Source organism: Mustela lutreola, chromosome 9 (assembly GCF_030435805.1).
Source record: "Mustela lutreola isolate mMusLut2 chromosome 9, mMusLut2.pri, whole genome shotgun sequence".
Classification (NCBI taxonomy): domain Eukaryota; kingdom Metazoa; phylum Chordata; class Mammalia; order Carnivora; family Mustelidae; genus Mustela; species Mustela lutreola.
This window is the reverse complement of record NC_081298.1, coordinates 95680771-95703083: the sequence shown is the minus strand read 5'-3', so window position 1 is coordinate 95703083 and position 22313 is coordinate 95680771. Positions and strand designations below refer to the sequence as shown.

Sequence of the window (22313 nt, the reverse complement as noted above, 5' to 3'; positions counted from 1 at the left end):
ACACCAAAATTAACTCAAAATCAATCACAGGTCTAATGTAAGAGCCAAAACTATGCAACTCTTGGAAGAAAATGTGGGCGCAAACTTTTGTCACCTTGCGTTGTTCAAAATTTTCTTAGACATGCCACCAAAAGCACAAGTGACTAAACTAGACCTTATCAAAATTACAAACTTTTGTGCTTCAGAGCACACTATCAAAATACACCCCACAGAATGGAAGAAAATATTTATAAATCATGTCTCTGATAAAAGCTTGTATCCAGAATATCTTTTTTTTTTAAGATTTTATTTATTTATTTGACAGAGATTACAAGTAGACAGAGAGGCAGTCAGAGAGAGGAGGAAGCAGGCTCCCTGCTGAGCAGAGAGCCCGATGCGGGACTCGATCCCAGGACCCTGAGATCATGACCTGAGCCGAAGGCAGTGGCTTAACCCACTGAGCCACCCAGGCGCCCCTGTATCCAGAATATCTAAAGTCTCATACAACTCAACAATAAAAAGCCAAAGAACCTAACTGAAAAATGGACAAAGGAGTTTGTCTGTTGAATTGAAGAGGTATTTTTCCAAAGAAGGAATACAAATGACCAGTAAGAACATGAAAGGATGCTCATCATTACAGCCATCAGGGAATGTAAATCAAAACCATGACAGGATACTAAGATGGCCATTATCAGAATGACAGCAAGTGTTGGCAAGGACCTGGGGAGACTGGAGCTCTCATACATTGCTCCAGAGAATGTAAAATGGTGCAGCCATTTCAGAAAAGTTTAGCAGTTCCTCCAAAAATTAAACATGGAATTACCACTGGACCCAGTAATTCCATTCCTTGGTATATACCCAAGAAAAAGTAAAATCTAAAAACTCATATGTGAATTTTCATAGCATTATTCACAATAGCCAGAAAGTAGAATCCAAGTCTATCAGTAGATGAATGGGTGAACAAAATGTGGTATGGCCATACACTGAAATATTTAGTTATAAAAAAGAAATGATGTACTGATGTATGGTACAACATGGCTGAACCCTGAAACCCTTCAAAGTGAAAGAAACCATTCCCAAGAGGCCACACCTTACTGGATTCTATTTATATGAAATGTCCAGAAAAGACAAATCTAGATTGAGACAAAAGTAGCTTGGTGGCTGCCCAGAGCTGGCCTGGGGTGGGAGAAGCAGAGGGGACAGGGGATGGGGAGTGACCGCTAGTTGGCTGGGGATTTTTCTTGGGGTGCTGAAGACATTCTGGAATTGACTGTGGTCATGCATGGTTGCACAACCCTATGGACTATACTAAAAACCATTGAACTGTACACTTTAATTAGATGAATTGTATGGTACATGAATTATATCTCAATAAAGCTGTTGAAAATTTAAGGCAAAGAAACACTGTGTTTCTATTTCGCAATGGCACGCATTTGTCAGAAGCCAAGCTCATACTCATTTTCCCAAGCATAAAGGAAAACGCAGGTTTCTGTCTTCCAGGACACTGCTGCCTGAGCCTATTCATTTTCCTATGAGCTTGCACAACTGTTGAGGGCTCAGTGCAGGAAGTCCACTCCCGGGGAATCAGGGACCTGCAGGCTTCTTGCAATGGAGCACTTCAAGTCTATAGAGCCGTGTGTTTTTCTCCCTTAATAATGAATGTCCTTGGAGCTTCAAGCACAGCACGAAAAGATTCTCCTTCCAGCAGTCACTCCGTTGAGAGCACATGACACTCAGTGGGTACAATACTTTGGAAGGGCCAGCATGCCGGGATGACCGAGCCCTAAATGTGAGATGCTGGACTATGGGGCTCCGGATTTGTTTTCTCCCTTTCTTTCTCCCCTTTGGTCCAGGATCTTCAGCTCTAGCACAAAGGTCTGAGTGCCCTGTGCCCCCCTAATAAGAGTGCTGGATGGGAAGAGAGAAAGGAACATCCTAGAGTTTGGATTCCATTCCTAGCTCTGGGGCTCGCACAGAGTGTCCATCCTCTCCTGAGCCACTGTACTTCCCTTTCATGCCCAGGGTAGGGCTTGGTTGGGAATCCTGGGAACAATTCCTGCCCCGGGCATGTCAGGGAATAAGCAGACATAAGGAAGTCTGGGTGGCAAAGGATTCAAGAGGAAAAGCTCGGACTGTCCTCAGGTGAAAATGGCTCATCTAGAAGGGAATTCAGAGTAGGGACCAAGAGAGAAACCAACAACCGGATTAGCAAAAGAAGCAAAACTTCCACTTTATTTTAGAAGTCCTTGAGATATAACAGACAGGAATTGCAAAGTCAAAGGCTAACACTAACCAGGGACCCGAGGGTCAGAGGACTCTAGGGGTAAAAGGAGATGGCAAGGTACAGGACTTAGGATTTTTCCAGCTTTAGAAAGTCAGAGAGCCCAGGTCATGGCCAGAACATCCCAGTACCGGTTACAGATTCTTTACAAAGGTGTTTACCTGTGGGAAAGAGAAAAACCAAAAGTTAAATTTCACATTTTCAGCAGACTCCACATTAGTCCACCCACACTGGTACGAGGTGTTGTAAATTAGGAAAAAATGGAAAGGGGAGGAAATGGAACTTGCACAGGGTCATGTAGTGGAAGTGGCTGAGCTGGAAAGAGAATCCAGAAATTGCATTTCCCCAGTCCAAAAATACCTTTGAGGAGGAAGTTAGGGAGCAAGTCTATTATTTAACAATTATTAGCCCAAAATGCTTTAGAGAATAGGGACTGTATTTGTAACTTGTACAAGGCCCTGTAGGCTTTAGAGTGTGAAATGCAATTTGAAGCACAAGGCCCATTACACTGAAGTCTGAAGCAAAGATTAAAGTGCAATAAAGGAAAATCACTAGAAGCAGGAGTTAAGGTCCTCTTCCACCTTTTTCATGAGTTCCTCTTGTTTGGTTACTTCTTCAGAAAAATCTTCATTGACATCCAACACCAGCACTGGAATGTTCAGCAGAGCCTCAAAGTGGAGCCTGTAAGAAGCATGAACAGAAAAAAGAAAGCTGGGGTGCCAGGGGGGCTCACTGGGTTAAAGCCTCTGCCTTTGGCTCCGGTCATGATCCCAGGGTCCTGGGATTGAGCCCCATATTGGGCTTTCTACTCAGCAGGGAACCTGCTTCCTCCTCTCTCTCTGCCTGCCTCTCTGCCTACTTGTGATCTCTGTCTGTGAAATAAATAAATAAAATCTATTAAAAAAAAAAGATAAAACAAAGCTGACCCTTCACATACTCACCATGTCTTAATAATCCACAGAACAGACCTAAAGTCACAAGGCTTCACAATGGAACCGCATGTAAATTACAATTAAAAAAAAAAAAGTATTTAATAAAGTTGGCTACAAAGAAGAAGGCTGAAATTTCTCTAATTTAGTCTTGAGATGGATACTGAAGGTCAGAGCCCCAAACATTTCAAGTGGACTACATACCAAGCCTGGAGGGAGGAAAGTCCAAAACTAGGACTGTCAGCTTAGTAAAATGGAAAATTTCTCTGAAGTTTTTCAGCCCTTCGCCCTGTGTCAACTCTATCACCATCATTACAATGTTCAATCTAGGGAAATGTTAAAAAACAAAAAAGCTGGAGAAACAGAATCTAATAAAATGCCTCTTAAAATATACAGATTATAGCTAATACTGAGCTTCTCAGATTTCTAACCACTTGGTCTATCCTGAACCTTCTCAGGGGGCTGCCTGTTGAACTTGTGTTTGAGCACCTGGCTGTAGGAAGGCAGGTGTCTGTGTGGTGCTGTCTTCTCCACTTACTCAGTTGTCTTGTGAACAAGCCAGGCTTCGTGTTGACCATGAAGCTGCTCCAGATACGCCAGCTCAACTCCCTTCTCCTCTTTCCTGGCCCTCTGGTGGAGTCTCTTCAAACAAACCTACAAGACAATCCCCAGGCCATGCTGAGCTCATGCGTTATCGTGGCTTCGGGGTCTTCGGGGGTTCTAGGACCCACTCCTGATAACATCCAACCTGGGAATGATAAGCCCCGACCTTGCTTCTACTTTCTTGTTTCCTTATGATCACAGGTTAATGGCAAACTTCATCCACCCTGGGGAGCTGTAATTACCCTGCTTTTTCCTCCTCCCAAGCCCATCCAGGAAGTCACTAAATCCCCTTTCATCTCCCTCACCTCTGCCTTCGTCAGGTCCTCATCACCTCTCACCTAGACCATGGCAGGAGTCCTCTGGCTCTCTGCTTTCTGGAGGCGGTGAAGTGCATGGGATTAGCACAGGCCTTAAGGTCAGAAAATCCACAATTCACTTCCTGTGTTCACCATGTACGAGTGCTGCAATCTTTATGGGCTTTTCTTTCCTGCCCTCCACTCACCCTGGGGGATGCCGTGAGGACTCATCAAGGTTAAGGTGTGTCAAGATCCTGGCCACTGCTGCTCTCTCCTCCCAGTGAGCTGCCTCCACCTGCCCTTCCATAGTTACACAAGAGAAGGCAGAACCCTTCTTGCTGCAAACACCCTCCCAGGCTCCCTACTGCCTAGAGCCATAAAGCCCCAGGTTTAAGGAAGTATGAGGAGCATCACAGTTACAAAATGGTAAGTTATCTGAAAGATGTCTTAACCTGTCACTCACTGACTCTGGAGCAGAAGGCAAACTTTGTATAGGTCAAAGGTAAAGAAGTAAAAAAAAAAAGTGAGGCTTAAGACTAACTCTCCTTCCTTCCCGCTTTCCAGAGTGGGCATCATTCCATTCTGCCTTCAGCTGGTAGAAAAGTCTAAAGCACACTGGCTCAGAGAATGTCATCTTCTCCTTTACCTGTCACACAAAGCCATCTGGGATTCTGGCCACTGCTCCGACCCCTCCACCTTCAACTTCCTTAGTACCTCCCTGGACTAAGCCAGATGGGACCCGAGGGACAGACCAAGCTCTTTCCCACCTTGAGACTTCTGCTCCCAATGTTCGTTTTGCTTGATTGCTTCCCTTCCTCTCCCTGCCTGGCAAACATTTCATCATTCAATGTCATCTGTCCTAGGAAGAAGAGCTGGATTGACTCACTGAGCTAGGACCACCCTCATTCGAATGCTTGAAAACTTCATTCCCAATATAAACTTCAGCCCCAAATGAAGTGTATGGTATTCCCGAAGATGCAGAGTCTGTGCTGTGCATCCCACCTTTCCTCTAAGGAGACAAAAATCATGTAAACAAATTTCATTTATGAGCTTATGTCCAGCTTCTCAGATTGATTTATGGGGACAGATCTAACAGGTTAATACTTTTAGCACTTACTCCTTTTCATCAGCCTTTTCCCCTAATCAATTATCATCCCCAACTTAGATGAAGTCCTTGTCCTTGGGATTTTATAATTTAGTTAGATAGGGCGCCTGGGTGGCTCAGTGGGTTAAGCCTCCTCTGCCTTCAGCTCCAGTCATGATCTCAGGGTCCTAGGACCAAGCCCCGCACTGGGCTCTCTGCTTAGCACGGAGCCTGCTTCCCCCTCTCTCTGCCTACCTCTCTGCCTCCTTGTGATCCCTCTCAGTCAAATAAACAAATAAAATCTTAAAAAAAAAATTTAGTTAGATAATAAATAAAACAATACATAAAACAGTGAATCAAGCGCTAAACTATGAGGTCTGGACCTTCAGGGCAGCAGTGCCGATAAGGAAGGGAGCCACCGGGCCCTAACAGTCAGAAAGGCACTCCCGGAGGCGGCGGGGGCTCCCCCTTTATCTCTGGTACCAGCTCCCCAGCACCTTAGTGGCACGTCCAGGGCCGCAGGAGACAGAGGGAGGCGTGCACAGGGGGCACAGAGGCGAGGGCCACAGCCTGTGTTATTCGGGCCCGAGCGCTAGCCATGCTGGCAGAGCCCGAGCTCAGTACATATCTGCTGCCTTCATTCGTGGTTTGCTCTGATCCCGACCCCCCAGCTCCATCCACCTTTGTCTCCTGCCTTCATCTTTTCCTTTTCTACTTTCCTTCACCATCAACCTGCTTTTTCTTCCCTCTCTGTCCCCACTCTTGCTGCTGATGGCTTCAAAACATCTCCCGTTGTTTGCCTCCCTTCCCCATCACACAGCCCTCCAGCCCAACTTCTAGCGATCCAGCTGTCTATCCCTGTAACCGACAGTGACTTTCTGTATGCCTGCAGAAACAGTCCACGCGTATACTCCTTACTCCCACCTTTTAAAAAAACATCACATTTGTAAAAGGTGTCCCACCATACTCTCTGTGCCAGCTTTTCTTCACCTAACAACATCTTAGAGACTGTTATGTTAGTATGGTGTTTTCCCATTTTCACAGCTTCGGAGCTTTCCAGCGTAGGGCCAGAGCATAATACAATCAGCCCCTACGGATGACCACCTGGGCTATGTCCAATGACCCGCTATTACAAACAGTGCTGGTTGGCACAGGAGCCACTTTGCCCGTGTGGGAGCGTATTTATGGAGTAAATTCCACGGAGCATGATTAATAGGTAAGCTCCTATTTTGAGCATTTGGCATAATGCTTGTTTTACTGGTACAGCTACAACAAATTCTTTTTTATCAAGTCCTGTGCAAGTAGTGCTCTAGTCCTGTGTCTGCTATCAGTCGTCATGGGGAGGGTACACCTGAACATGACTAAGAAAGGCAGTGGGCTATGAACGGCAAGGGGGGGACATCCTGCTGACCTGCCGCCTTCACCAACCACCCAGGAGAAAGGACTGCTGGGACGGCAACTGCGACTCTGCTGGTGGGTCTCGCCACTGTGTTTCCCAGGCCCAAACCCACAGGCCACTTGGGCCAGGCATCCCCACAGGCCATCTCCACGCCACCAACAGTCCCCAGCAAGGCCCGGCCGGCTGCACTCTCTTCGTGACTCCACAGGGCTGGGTGGGGACACTGAGGCCAACATCTCCCTTTTCACTGATTTTTTTATGTTGGTCTGCTTGCCTTTTAGAGCTTAGGGAAGAGCAGGTAGAAAGGAGCAAAATGCCCTCCTTAGGTCCATCTCACAAGCTCTAAACTCAGGTTTTCCCAGGGCTCTGTACTAGAGTACAGGGCAATTACACGGTTTTTCACACAGAGATGTGGTTCACTTCTGTTCTGCTCTTCCCTTGGATACCGTCACCTCTGAATCTCACAGAAGGGGTCGGGTGGGCTCTGGGGAAGCATTCCTGGGTCTTGGCTCTACAACCATTGGAAGAGCATCAAAATCCCCATCCAGTCAAAGCTTTTTTGCTTTTTCTACCTTTAAGCCGCAAGAACCCCTCAAACCCCCTCAGTCTCCCTCAGCTAAAAGACCTCGGTTAGTCTCTGCATGAAGATGTATCAGTCACACCCTCATCATCACTGTCCCCTTCTCAGAGTCATTCCAAGTGCACAAAGAAGTGAGGAAGACTTTCTTGCTGGCCTTCTCCTCTCCCACTCCTGCAAGTCCACGTGTTGGGTTCCCCACTATCTTTTGACCCTGCTCAGTCTGCTCTCTGGCCTGCTCCGTCTACAAGGCTCAGTCTTGTCTCTAGAAAGCATAGCCTCTGGTCAGAAGGAGCTTTCCTCCTGAGATTATGCTGTACACCTGACCTGACATGTAGCCACCCATTACATATGTCTCAAAAGCTGAGATCAACACACCTCTCGAAAAATACCTCCAGCCTTGTTTCAGAATCCCACTCCATAAGAGCCCTTAGAGACCACTAACTTGAGCCACTAAATCTGAAACACAAGGACACTTCCAGGCAAAAGGTTTCTAGGGGCTGTCCATGGTCACTGCCAGTCAGAGACTTTGGTGCTCCTCCTGCAACATCACCCTATAGTGTATGAGGCTGGCTCCAGGGTCCAAGTCAGAGAAGTCAGAGAATGTAACTTCTGTAGTCCACCCTTACTTACCAGCGGCACCCTCAAGGTTCAAAAGGCAGCTACAAATTAGGCTAATATCAGGCAACCATCAAGACCATTAGACTCCAAGGACCCAGCTGGAGGAAAGGGAAAGCCAAGACAGTTGGCTACAGGTGACCTGGCCAGAGGAGCCAATGTGCAAACCCTGGCCAAGAAAGACAATGCCCCATGTTCTCTACGTTGTTGTTACATCGAGAGGGCCCCTTTCTGTCAGTCATCTGCTTTAGCCCTCTGCTGCAGAAAGCGTGTGGGAAATAGGGTGCTCAATGCCAGAACAGGAGGGTGTGACCCACACTGCTCTCCATGCTCCACATAATATCTGCTCCAATTTCTCCCAACCAGAAAATCGGGTGTTGGAGAGCATCATCTCTTAGGTTTCCTACAGCACTGAGGATTAAGGCTTGCCATTCCACATTACCTGGGGAGTAGCCTGGAGGTAGATGAAGCCATGTAATCTGAGCTGGCTGGCAAACTCCTGCAGGAGAAAAGAATGCCAATCTTGATAGATATACCATTCGATGTCACTGAGGGAACCATTTTCAAAAAGATTCTTCGCAAAGATATACCTGGTTGGAAATACAGGTGGGATCAGGGAAGGCGATCAGAATGGGAAAGGGAATGAAAGGTAAAAGGGAGAGAAGCAGAAAAATCAATAACCAACTTGTTTCATGACTGTGCAAGCCATTTAAACTTTCTGGCTCATCAATCTTTAAGAAATCTGAATTTTTAGCCTGTATCTCCTTCCTTGTTCAGCAGTAAGATGGGAAATAGCATGTCGACTTTAGAAGCCCAAAACATAGCTCTCCAACTGGATTAATCCAGTGGAGGAATAGGAGCAGTGGAAAAGACGACCGACCAATGGTTGCCAGCGATTCTCCCTGCTGGAGGCCACGCAGGACATACAGCTACAGTGCACACAAACTCACACTTTTGCAGCCAGCCCCCAAACCAACAAAGCATCTAGGGCTTATGAGGCCTTCTGAGCCTCCAGGCAGCTGAGCCATCCTCTCGTGTGGATAATAAGTGGAGAAGGAAAGGTAGGGAGATGGTGTCCCCTACAGAGCTGGGGACGCATTTCTTCTTCACAGCAGTGTTCCCCAGAAATCAGACCCTCCCCAAAGCACACAGGAGCCCTTACTTGCTTCCTCTGCTACTGAGCTTCTAGTCCAGGTACAAGAAAGCTAAATCTAAAAATCAAACGAGCTTGCCCCTTGCTTACTTCCACAACTAAAGGAGCATCTGGTAAATAGGAAATCAGAGCTAACAAGAAACCATTGCTTCAGAGGGTCAACTCTGCTTTCAAACCTCAGGCATCTTGATACAAAACACAATTTATACCCTAAACAATGAACACTAGTTTCTAAGGCAACGCTTAGCAACTGGCCACTTCTGGGAAAATGAAATTCAGAATCCTTGTATACGAATGGTCCAGGAAAGTATACACCACAAGGCTGCAAGTGTTGCAAGGAAGAGAATGGGCAAGCAGCGTCACGGTCCCGAGTGTGAGCCTGGCCCCCAAATTCACAAACTGGGTTGCCATGGTCAAGTCCTCAAACTCCCTCAGCCCACTTCTTCCTCTGTGCAAAGAGATGACTGGAGAACCTGACTCACAGCACTGTGGTGATGACTGCAGGGAGCACTCAAGAGGTGCCTGCAGGAGTGACTAGGCGCCCAGGAGTCGAACATCTTTGCTATTATACCTACTTCTTTGCTGGGCTGTGAAGAAATTAACCTAGGGGCTCCCTAAGTCAACTTTCTCAGTCTGGGATGGTTTAACTATAGTCTAGCTGAAGGCAACACAGAATGATGACGTCTGTAACTCAATTTCTGAAAAACAGTTTCAGCTTCTTCATAGGCAACTTAGAAGTTAAAATCCCACAAAGAGCAATGATGTATCTGTTAAGAAGCCCTTCAAGAGGGGCCCTCCTCTTTCTTGGGGATGAGCACCTCTCTTTCTCCACAGCTAGTGGTGACCAGCGGAGGGGGGGAAGACCTCTGGGGTGTACAGGACCAGGGGAGGGAACCACTGCAGTCTGCAGGCAGGTGCCGCACAGAAGGAGCATCAGAACCCAAGCAGCAGGGTGCCCGTTCTAAAACCACACACTATTGTTTAACCCCAAGAGAAAAGATTTAGATTTCTTCTTCCTAGCCATCCACTCTCCTGAACAACTTGTGTTCCTCCTTTGGGACACACATCACACATGTGAGCATGTGTGCTGTCTCAGAGTCCCCATTACACTAAGGTGGCCCTAAAGGCAGGGACTAGGTCTGCCTTGCTCACTGCTGCAGCCCCAGGGTCTAGCCCAGTGCCTGAACATATGGGGATTTAGTAAGCCTCTGCTGAGCAAAGGAAAGAATGAATGAATTTTTTAAAGAAGGCAAAAGGTTTAACTTACTATCACAATTAGAATATATAATGGATTGTCCTTTCTATCTCAAAAATGCCCCCCTGAAGAAAATATTCAGAATGTGCAGCTGCCTATAGCAAAAATCAATTCCCATCTCTTCCTTTACAAGAAAACGTTAAGATCTTGTAACTTCTCAACGAAGTATTTCTTTTTCTGAGGGGTCTTTCACATGCCTACTTCACTAAAGGGCTAAATCAAAAAACCCATGGTGAATTGTTTCCAGGTAACCAGGAAGGTTATATGTAATTCATCTTCCTAGTCTAAGAGGCATGGCCTGGGAAACTGGAGAGAAAAACATGCAGTAGTGTACCCAACAACTGTAAAAGAACTCACATCTATAGCTCAACTACTTATAATTCACATATTTAGCTTTTGTAAAGAGTAAACTCTCGGGGCACCTGGGTGGCTCAGTGGGTTAAAGCTTCTGCCTTCAGCTCAGGTCACGATCCCAGGGTCCTGGGATTGAGCCCCGCATCAGGCTCTCTGCTCAACAGGGAGCCTGCTTCCCCTTCTCTCTGCCTGCCTCTCTGCCTACTTGTGATCTCTGTCAAATAAATAAAATCTTAAAAAAAAAAAAAAAAAAAAAAAAGAGTAAACTCTCTCTTAGGGTAGAGAAGGAATATGTAGCCCACAGGACTTGTTCTACGTTTCTTGCTTGGTTTTGAGATAATGTTAGAAAAAATTTATATGACACTTCCAAGTGAGTGTACCCTTCTTTTTTCCCTCTAGGAGGATTTATGGGAACACTAAGAAGTGGAACTAGTTTGTCTAATTTGGAAGTAAGTGGGTAATCAACTTAGCATCTTCAGAAGTAAACGGGCAATGAAAAAGTACAATTATCAATAACCACAGGGGAGCAGGAAAGGAAAACACGCAGCGCTGAGCATGGGGCTTATGACCAGTGAAGGGCTCGGAGTCTTACCTGTCACTGTACACAGACCTCTCGAAGACCTGTACCGCCTTCTTGGCCTGTAACAGTTTCTCAGGAAAGGGCTCCAGCTGTACTTTCAGGCGGCTCATAAAAGAAAACGTCTGGAATGTGTAGGACCATCGTGCTGGCTCCTGGTACATCATATCCAGCAAGTTTCCAAGACTCTGGGCAGTGAAGGCCTAGAGGGAAATTAGAAAAGAGGAGAATTTCCTAGAAGGTTTATATACCTCATGGTGTTTACTCCCCACCGCCATGGTCTAATAATCAGTGAGGGAAGCAATAACAAAAGTTTCCTTCTCCTAAAAAGATAAAATCCTATCCCCCAGTTGGGTCAAAGCTATTTAATCGAGGAAGAGATTTCCTACCCGATAAAACAAGAGTTTGAGAGGAGAGGACATGCCATCTTCAACATACCAGAGAAGAGCAGAGGAAGAACCACCAAACAATTAGCACATTCATTGACCAGTTTGTGGAGTCTGTCTGACCAGGAGCTAACCAACAACCACCTAAGACTACTTGGAATCGAATCTTCCCATTATAACACTATGTGGCCTATCTTTTGAACTTCCATCTGTGGCTATTTCTTTACAAAACTTCAACCCAGACAAGAAAGTAACGGATTATTTGAAAATCCAACTAACCAACCAGAACAGAATTTTCTCTCTCACACATAGAAGGGATTAAAACAAACGCAACCTTCCTCCTCCATTCTGGAGACGTTATGAAAAGTATTTGAAGACCCACTTCCTCAGCATATGCAGGCGGGAGCATGCGTGAGATACTTGAGCGCCCTGGACTCTGCCACTGACCCAGCACAAAAGTGAATTCATTCACCTCCATTAACTGAAGGCCCCCGTGGATGAGGCGCTACACAGGCTCAAGGCTTGTAAAGGGTAGAGAAAACAAAACTAAGATTTATTTTCCATGTTCATTGTGCTGTTATGTCATTTAATCTTCAAAACAGCTTCATGAAGAGGGCACTGCTGTCATGCTCATTTTCTCGAGAGGGTCAAATACACTCAGAAAGGTTAAGTAACTTGTCCAAGGTTTCAAGGTGAGTAAGTGCAGAACAGGGACTCAAACCTGGCTTCCTCTAACTTCAGTCTAATGCTTCTCCAGATAAAGACAAGCTGGGAAGTAAGGACACATGAAATTCCCATAGACAGAATCGGGGACTAAGAGCACCTCTGGGGTGGAAAAAAAGAGAGGAGGGGGAACAGGTTAGATAACCACAAGTGGTCCAGTTTGCCTAAGTATCAACCACAGATTCCGAAAAAGGATTCCAGCCCTTTGAAAGGCTTCACTGGGAGCAACGCAGGGAGAGCAGAATGGATCACAGCATGTTCTCCCTCCTTCCAGTCCTCTAACCCACAAACACAGACCAGCAGTCTCACAAATAACTGGTGGTTAAGAGTTGGAAGTAGAGGCAGGTGGACAAATCTGAATCCATATGAGTCTCTGATGGTATCACTAGAGATAGCAGAGTGCCCGTGGGGTGCAGCATGGTTAGAGACTGCATGAAGCCCAGTGAAGAGAGTGAGGGGCTATGTGTACAGATGTACTAGGTTGACTGGGTGGGAGCTAGTCCATCAGTGGCCTCTGGGCTACCCAAGGGAGACTGTTCTGGAACAAAAAACTGTACAGGGACTACACAATTTCTGAAAGAACCCATCTCAGCTACAGAACAAATGTAAACATCCCTTCAAATACATAAGCAGAGAGAGGGACAATGACTGGATATAGTAATATTCAGCAATTCAAAGGGAGAAAACCAATGCCTCTGCTCAGGACAAGCAGCCCCTCAAGAGACAGAGCTGTTGCCAGAAACAAAACAAAACAAAACAAAACAAAACAAAACAGAAAAATCTCAATGAGATTCAAAAGACTGCTACATTGATAAGAACAGGCTGTCATAAAAACAGGAATAATATGAAAAAAAACATTCTTAGAGGAGAAAAAATGCAATTGCCAAAACAAAACACCCTATGAAGACAGTAACTAGCAGATTGTATACTGCAGTAAACCTAATTAGTCAATGTCATACAGAACATCAGCTCAAGAAATTTTCCTTAAACTAAGAGAGGGAAAACCACCCAGAAAATTATGACACAAATGAAGACATACAGGTTAGAAGGAGGAGATCCAATGTACACTGTAGTATCATGCTAGGGTATTTTTTGCCTTTCTTTTTTTTCCTCTGGAAAGATATATCAAGATGTAATGTCACTTGTGTTCCACCTCACAGTGATTAACATAATTTTATATCAAACAACTTTTCAAACAAGAGCTAAAATGACCCACAACTCGACAGTACCCATAGCTCAGACAAAGCTACCTAAGGAAACGATTTTCCTTCTCATGAGACAAGAGTCCGATACAGAGAGGGGAAATGCCATCCCCAACAAGAAATGAGCACAGGAAGACCATTACTCATGAGGGGTGTGTCTCCTTCTCATCAAATTTCATCATCTCTGAGAATCACTGATAGAACCATGTAGTATCTCTAGGTATTCAAGAAAAAGTTTAAAACAAGAAATTATAGTAAGAAAGAATTGATCTGATAGAAAAGCTAAAACAAAAGAAAAAAATTAAAGAAAATCTCTGAGACACAAGACTTTCCACCAGAAAAATTCAGAGTACCAGAAAAGATTATATATACAGCTTTCATAAACACACACATGGGCACCCAAGAAACCCAAACTGGATGTATCCTGCCAAAATACTGACAATTCATAAAAACAAAACAAAAACCTAATGCTGGGGAAATCACAGGAATTATTTATTTAAAAAAAAAAAAAAAGATCAGAACTATATAATGCTTCCCTACAACAGAAACCACCTTTTACATTCCAGAGCAAAAGGAAGACTTTTTTAGACAAGCAATCACTGAAATTATACCACCCACATGCCCTTTTTGAAAAAAATCCTCTAAAATATACTTCGACCAACTGAAAAAATTAAGAAATGGGAAGATGTGGTAAGGGAAAAACAGTGGTCAGTGATCAACCAGTAGAACAGAGTTAAGTAAGTATGGGTGTAACTGAGAAACCATTACTTATGTAGCTGTGAAATTGAAAGCCACATTTCTATTGTTAATAGAGAAATTTCACAAAGTAAAAGCATTCTGGATCTACAAAATTTCAGATAATTTCAATATACCTGGCAAAGAAGGTAATAAAAAAGTAACAGAAAGAATTCTGTTTTGGCTTCTTTTCTCTGTAACAGATACTCCATTAACATTTAAAGATAGGTCTACACATGCGCATTTTTAATTTACATGTTTCCCCTGTTAGGATAAAAACAGTAAGTTTCCCATATGAATAAAGGGGAGAAAAATGAAAGAAAATATTAAATATAGCAAAAAGGGGAAAAAAAGGGGACGAAAGCACAAAATAAGGTGACAGAAATAAGTTGAGCATAATTATAATAAAAGAGAAATATTTCCAGGAAAGGCAAACCCTAACATTGGGTAAAAACTAAAAATCCCATGAGAAAAATACCTAAAACAAGATGACATGTATTACTTAAGGATAAAGGGCAGCAAAATCCACCAAACAGAGTCAAATAAAAAGAAAGCAGATGTGGCAAAATGCTATTTTGAAAAAGCATTAAATGCTATAAGAGGGTTTTTTTATACTAATAAACCAAAAAAGACTACAAAAAGGAGTTGCGAACCTTTTTGCATGCAATAATAAATTTCTGAAATATAGAAATGTAAGGGCAGAGCCAATTAAAAATACAAGGAGAAATGGACAAAATAAAAGCACAAACCTTACCACACTTTTCTCAGAATTTAATATAAAAAGTAGACCCCAAAATGAGAGCTTATTTTAAATTGTTATTATTAAGTCATTATTATTTTTCACATACCTGAAATCGATGTACATCTTACAATGTTTAAATTAAACTTTTTTTTTTTAAGATTTTATTTCTTTGACAGAGAGAAACACAGCTGGAAAGGGAACACAAGCAGAGGGAATGGGAGAAGGAGAAGCAGGCTTCCCGCCAAGCAGGGAACCCGATGTAGGGCTTGAACCCAGGACCCTGGGATCATGACCTGAGCTGAAGGCAGAGGCCCAACAACTGAGCTACCCAGGCGCCCCTTAAGTTAAACTTTAACAGACATTTTAATTATGCCTTAGAAGTATTATTAAATTGATTATGTGTCTTACAATCAGTGGCATCTTAGAATCTATAATATATGTCACATCAAACTCCATACCTTGGAGATAGTACATATTCTTCTCAAAAGTTCATGGCACATTTACCAAAATTGATCATATATAAAATTCAATCATACATAAGCCATGAAGAAGACCTCAGTAAGTTCCCCCAATTAGAAACTGCAAAAGCCATGTTGTCTAACCATAACAAAATAAACTTGAGTAAAAAAAAACCTATACAAAATCTACCCAGAAAATGTAAAATACTTTAAAAATAATTCATTCTAGGGCAAAGAATAAATTAAAAAACTACAAAACAAATCAAAAACTGCAATTACAGATTTGGTATTTCTTGTACATCAAACTGAGATCTTGTATGTCAAACTCTAAAAGACAAAGCCAAAGCTTATTCCATGAAGAAAATTTTCAGCTGCAAATGCTTTTATTATTAAGGAAAGAAAAAAGAAAAGTACACAAACTAATCATTAAAAATACACAGAAGTTCTTAGAAAGAAATGAGTAAATTTAAAGTCCAAAATTAATGAATTAGAATACAAATCTCCACAAAATTAATAAAACCCATTAACTGGGTCTTTTAAAAAGAAAGGAGACAATCATCTATCAAATCTAGCCCTCCCCAAATATTAACACAAACAAGTAACATTAGACAAAAAACACAGTCATTCTGGATTGAAGCATAAAAAAATATAGGTACTACTTTTATACTATTAAATTTGAAAGTCTCAATAGAAGGGAAATTTTCTAAGAAAACAAGGGTTATCAAAATTGATTCAAGAGGATAAAAAACAAAACAAAACAAAACCTGCAAACCCTGAATAGCTGAGGAAGAAACAGCTGTCCACTAACTATTCCACCCAAAGAGCAGTGAATCCATACTATTAAAAAAAAAAATTTCTGGGATGCCTGGGTGGCTCAGTTGGTTAAGCCACTGCCTTCAGTTCAGGTCACGATCCTGGAGTTCTGGGATCAAGTCCCACATCAGGCTCCCAGCTCCTTAGGGAGTCTGCTTCTCCCTTCTCATGCTCTCTCTCCCTCTCTCAAATAAATAAATAAAATCTTAAAAAAAAAAAAAATTCTATCCCTCCTTCAAAGAATAAATAATTCCTACACTAAAACAGTATAAAACTTCCCAATTCATTTTATAAACCCAATGGTAAAACCTGTCAAAAATAGCAATACCAATTAAATATATAAATATACATGCAAAATTTCAAACAATCTATTAGCAAATTAATGGGCTAATGTACCATGATCAAAAGGGTTCGTTCATTCTAGCATGTACAGATGGCACCATTATCAAATCTACTAATACTAAGAGATTAAAAAAAGAAAAACCCTGTGGTTACCTTACTAGATACTAAAAAGCTTTTGATGAAAATTCATTATCTGATCCCAAGGAAAACAGTTCCTGTCCTAATAATTATAAGAGTACTTCCTCCACATGATCTACTGAAACGACTAACAATCACAAAACTTAATATTGATACATTAGAGGTAGTTTCATTAAAGACAGAACAAGTTAAGGCTGACTACCATAAGTGCTATTCAAGTTAGTATTGCTCTGGAACTTCTATCCAATAAAAGAAAACAAGAAAATAGAAGTGAAGTATAGCTATTGGAAAACTCTTACAAATGATAAGTATTCAGGGAAAACTATTATTTTCTGAAACCTCAAGCAAATAAAGCAATAATAATAATAATAATAATAATAATATTACAAGACAAACACAACAATTAACTGCTTTCCTAAACAATTAACTGCTTTCCTTTAAAACAATAATAACCAGTTTGAAAAAGATGATGGGAAAACAGATCCCAGTTACCATAATAAGAATTAAATAACCACTCAGGAATAAAATAAAACAAAACTACTACTACAAAATGAAAATAATGACTTGGGGAAAATCAGCCTCCTGTAACTTTTAAAGTCACATAAAGAGCAAAATAAAGCCATAAAAGCATGAGAAAGAAATGCAGGCGCATGTTTTTATAATTTTGGATTGTGAGTCTTTCTAAGACATCAAAGGCAGTGATTATGAAGAAAAAGACATATTTGACTACATAAAAACTTAAATGTATTATACTGCAAAATACATCATATAGAGAGAGAAAAGAAAAGTGACAAACTGGGGAAAGGATAGGCAATATGTGACAAAGAGTTAAGATACTTAACATACAATGAGTTTTTATAAAGCCATTAAAAAATTTGAAGATCGTGGGGGGGGAAGCAAGAGGTCTGAATAGGCAATTCACTAAAGAATACTAATAAATGGCTGATAAGTATAAAAAAGGTGTTGAATCCATTGGTAATCAAAGAAATGTAAAACAAAATAACGGCTTTCTTGCCCCTCATGTTAGCACAATGAAAAACAGCAATACCCAGTGTTGCCAAAAGTATGGGGAAAGTGGTACAACTTTTCTGAAGGAAAACTATGTAAACTATAGCAGGTGTCAACAATCAACAAGATGTGTAATTTCTGGACACTAAAATTCCAACCACAGATTTTCTTAAAATATAAAAGGACACAAAATTTAGCTCTTAACAAGAAAAAAGATGTAGCTACAAGGATATTCATCATTGTAACATTGCTTCTAACAGGAAGAAATTGCTATATATAACATATATTAATTAAATTAAATATATCGATTACATTAATTAAAGGATCATATTATGCAATACACTGCAATCATTAAAATTACTATGGATGTTAGATCTTGTATATCAAACGCCATGCAGGTAACAATTACAATTTTTGTTTAAAAAAAGTAAATGTATATATGTTTTAGACATTCATATAGGTGTAGGTAAATATATATATTTTCTCCTAAGTAGAAAGAAATCTAAAAGAACAAAAACATTAAACTCTTTACCTCTGAATACCGGAACTACGTGAATATTAGGTATCTACTGTTGCATAACAAATTGTACCCAAGTTTGGTGGCTTGGGTTCATTATCTCAGTTTCTATGGGTGAGGAATCGGGACACAGCTTAGCTGGCTGGTTCTGCCTCAGGGTTTTTCACGAAGTTGCAGTCGGGATGTTGGCTGAGGCCAATCATCTGAAGACTTGACTGGGGCCAAAAGATCCACTTCCAAGAAGACTCACTCACATTGCTGTTGGCAGGAGGACTCGATCTCTTGCTTCACGGGCCTCTTCACAGATAAGGATGCTTCATGACATGGCAGCTGGCATCCCCAGAGCAAAAAGTGATCAAGACAGAAAGAGGTAGAAGATACAATGTCTCTTTTGGCCTACTCTAACAAGTCCCACTGTTATTCCTGCTACATTTTCTTCATCAGAAGCAAGGCGCTACATCCAGCCCACACTCAAGGACAGAATTAGGGTCTACCTCTTAAAGGAAAGTTCAACAAACAATCTGTGGACTTATTTTCAAATCCCCATAACAGGTGACCTGTGGCATCCTTAGAGAAAGATATGTAATTTATTTTCTTAATGGAAAATTAACTTCACAAACACATACATACACACACAGAGACAATTTAAAAAAACATAGGTCCACAACAAGCATGATTTGCCTCCCAAAAGAGGTAACACAATGTTGAGCTGGAATAACAGAAAAATGCCACTGAGAACAAGTTCTATGATATTCTCTACCATTCAGAGCACTACTCTTAGTTTAAGTGCAAAACTAACCAACTGGAGCTTATCGCCTAGACAAAGTGACTTCAGAATGAGGACCAGTCTGGGGGGAAATGGTGTTTGGTCTGAAAGAAGACACGAGGAGAAAGAGCAAACAAATCATGAATTACCTTCAACTCTATGAAGGGTTGTCATGTAGAGAAGTTAGAAACTCAGGAAGCAGAACTTGAACCAATGACTCAGCGTCACAGGGATGCAAAGTGGCTCGTCCAAGAACTCTCTTAACAATTAGAGTTTTGTTAAAAACCAGAATGAGCTACTCAGTGAAATGTTCTTGGAGGCTGCGGGAGGAGCGTAGGGAAATAACTCCCGCAGCTACCCCTAAGGTTCACGTCCAGACTGGTCCTTCCCTACTCACGTGGATATGGCTGGTGTTGAAACCAATGCCATGGCCCCTCCCAAAGCAGCAGGCCCAACACTGGGTCCTGTGCCATGAGGCAGAAGTGACATGTGCACCGCTTGGCACAGCATGTGGCATAGTTCATGCTTTATAAGTGTTAGCTAGTATTTCTGCACTGACTCAGACTGTGACAAGATGGCCCTTCCAATTTTCTAACACTTCATAAATAAGTTAAAAAATCACTATAATTAGCTCTTAATCCCGAAGGTCAGCTTCAGTAATACACTCAAGGGTAGGAATGACAAAGCCAGGATGGCTGGACATACTTTGGGAAACCACAAAGAACAGAGGCAGTCACTTATGTAGACATGTAAAAACCACAAAAATCAAAACTAAACATATTCAAAACAAGTCATATCCTCTCTGGCACATGTGGTCTGCTTTCTGGAATGAAATGATTTAAAAAAAAGAGACTCAAACTGGGCTGTTTCACCTACTTTGAGCAAATGAGATTATTACAATGAGTTTATTCACTCGTGCCAGCCAACTACCCACCACAACTGAAAACTTACTTTTCGGGTGCCAGCAGCCTGGACACTCTGCCATGTCGCTACAGGCTCTGGAGCTATGTGCCACTCGGGGTAAGTTTTCGTGAGTAACTTCACAAAGGTGGACTTTCCCACGGCTGCAATGCAAACAGCATGTGTCGGGACCCTTGCCACATCAGGGCTGCAGGAGGCGGCTACGATGAAACTCAGGCACGGTGGCCCAGCTGAAGGCAACAAGTACCAGTTTTCCCAGTTTCAACCCTCAGTCCTATATCTGTGTCCTACTCAGGATGGGGCAGGCCACGGTGACGGGTCCCATAATGAATACAGGGGGGAAAGGGGAGGAAAAAGACCCTTAAGATCTGACTTGCAGTGGTAATGCCCTAACCTCCCAGAGGCAAGGTATGTAATGACAGTTGGAAATGTAATAGGACTACCCACAATAGAGGAAATCGGCTACTTAAATTGTAAGGCTTGAATCATACCTATTCTGTGACAGCGTAAAAACTGCAAGTTCTTCAGCAAAGAAAAATTGAGATTAGGACCCTCATTCATTCAACAAACCTAACCAGTATTTCCTGGAGTGGTGCTTACTCCGGGCTCAGGACTGTCTGGCACTGGGAGTATGATGGCAAACAAACCATCGTAGGGTTCTGCCCTCACAGAGCTTGTATGGGAGATATGTTCACGGAGTAACTAATAACAAACATAAGTGACAGGAAAGAAAAACGCAGAATGGCTCTAACACAGCTCAGGAGACCAGAGAAGGTTCCTCTGAAGAAAATGCTGTCTGAGGTAAGATCTGAAAGGTGAGGAGGTAAGCAGGACAGGTGTGGGGGAAGGGTCATCTAGGCAGAGGGAACCCCATAAACAAAGGCAGGGGAAAGAGAAAGAACCTGGTGTAGGATGAGACTGAAGAAGAGCCTGGGCCTAGAAGAGGCACGGTCAAATGAGGGAGAAGAGTGGCTTCAGACATGTGTAGGGGTAGGGAGGAAGGCCACGCCAGATCGGGCACGACCTCACAGCGTGGTAAGAAGTTTGAATCTATTCTAAGGGCAATGGGAAGTCAGTGGCAATGGATGTTAAGCAGGGAAATGGTAAGATTCCATCTCGTTTTTAAAAGATCACTCTGCCATCTGTGTAAGAATAGACTGACACAGAAGTAGGCAAACCAATTAAAAGATAATAGCAGCCTGAACCAAGGGATTGCAGAGGAGGTGGAAAGTAGTGGTTGCTTTGAGAAATATTTTGGAGATGAAACCAAGCTAGTACAACAAATTATCTCTTCCCGTTCACACCAATGTCTGGCCCATTACCTTCCTGCCTCGAGATCACTATCCACGGGCTCTCCAGACACCTCCACTTGGATGTCCCACAAACACCTCAGAGTCAATCTGCTCCCTACATGAATGAAGCCATCATCATCCCCAGCAGAGTGAACGTCCTCCCATACCCAGACCTCAGGGGATGGCAGCAGCATCACTCCCTGTCAGAACTTCTCCCTCCTCTGCCAAATGTCCAGTAGCCACCAAATTCTTTTGCACCTGCCTTCTAAATTTTCCCCATCTGTCCTTTTCTCTCCATTCCCACCTCCAAGCTCAGGATCGGGCTCTCATCTCTTGCCTGACTCTGGCTTTGCCCTCTTTAATCTGTCATTCATACTGCAGCCACAGTGAACACAAAATAACATTGCTTAAAACCCTCTGACAGGGGCGCCTGGGTGGCTCAGTGGGTTAAGCCGCTGCCTTCGGCTCGGGTCATGATCCCAGGGTCCCGGGATCGAGTCCCACATCAGGCTCTCTGCTGGGCAGGGAGCCTGCTTCTTCCTCTCTCTCTTTCAGCCTGCCTCTCCATCTACTTGTGATTTCTCTCTGTCAAATAAATAAATAAAATCTTAAAAAAAAAAAAAAAAAAAAAAAAACAACCCTCTGACAGTTCCCTATTGCCTTCACAAAAATCCAGTCCTTTAGCATGGTCTGTGAGACACAGCAAGATCTGGCCCCTGCATGTACCTTCCTGGCCTCAGCTTCTTTCAGGCACCCTGAGCTCCTGCCGACCAAACTCTTTGCAACTCCAATCATGCCTTGTTCTTTCTCACAGATGTGATTTTGCCAATGCATTCTCATTTCCTGGAGCACCTCCTCTCCTCACCTGGTCAACTCCTACTCAGTCTCCAAGATTTTGCTCAGATGTGCTTCCTGTATAAAGCTTTTCCAGAACCTGATGCCTCTGAGCTGGGTCAGCTTATCATCCTTTATAGTTGACCTGGCTTTCTGGGTAACAACTCATCACTGCAATTGTAATTCTCTTTCTCCAGGTAGAACAGGGGGCTCCTCTAGGCCACACAGGGTGGAACCAGAGCCCAGCACAATGACCTGACTGAAAAAAAACACTTAATACACTACTATTTCAGTTCCCTCTGATACTGATGTTTGTTAAAAATCAAAAAAA

General features: G+C 42.7%; 1 protein-coding gene across 2 annotated transcripts in view; it reads right to left on the bottom strand.

Moving 5' to 3' along the window:
* Nucleotides 1–2184: 2184 nt before the first annotated feature.
* The window catches only part of DGUOK (deoxyguanosine kinase), a 28711-nt gene continuing 8582 nt past the window's right edge, over nucleotides 2185–22313 (bottom strand). The window contains exons 2-8 of one of the 2 annotated variants that reach the window (XM_059188083.1): nucleotides 19887–19999; nucleotides 11121–11308; nucleotides 8209–8356; nucleotides 4856–4942; nucleotides 3728–3843; nucleotides 2842–2941; nucleotides 2185–2421 (exon numbers count right to left, since the gene is read on the bottom strand). In XM_059188083.1, coding sequence (XP_059044066.1) covers nucleotides 2395–2421; nucleotides 2842–2941; nucleotides 3728–3843; nucleotides 4856–4942; nucleotides 8209–8356; nucleotides 11121–11308; nucleotides 19887–19999 — 779 coding nt within the window. In that variant the 3' untranslated portion in view covers nucleotides 2185–2394. The remainder of the gene's footprint in view (nucleotides 2422–2841; nucleotides 2942–3727; nucleotides 3844–4855; nucleotides 4943–8208; nucleotides 8357–11120; nucleotides 11309–19886; nucleotides 20000–22313) is intronic. The other variant, XM_059188084.1, reaches the window with a different exon arrangement.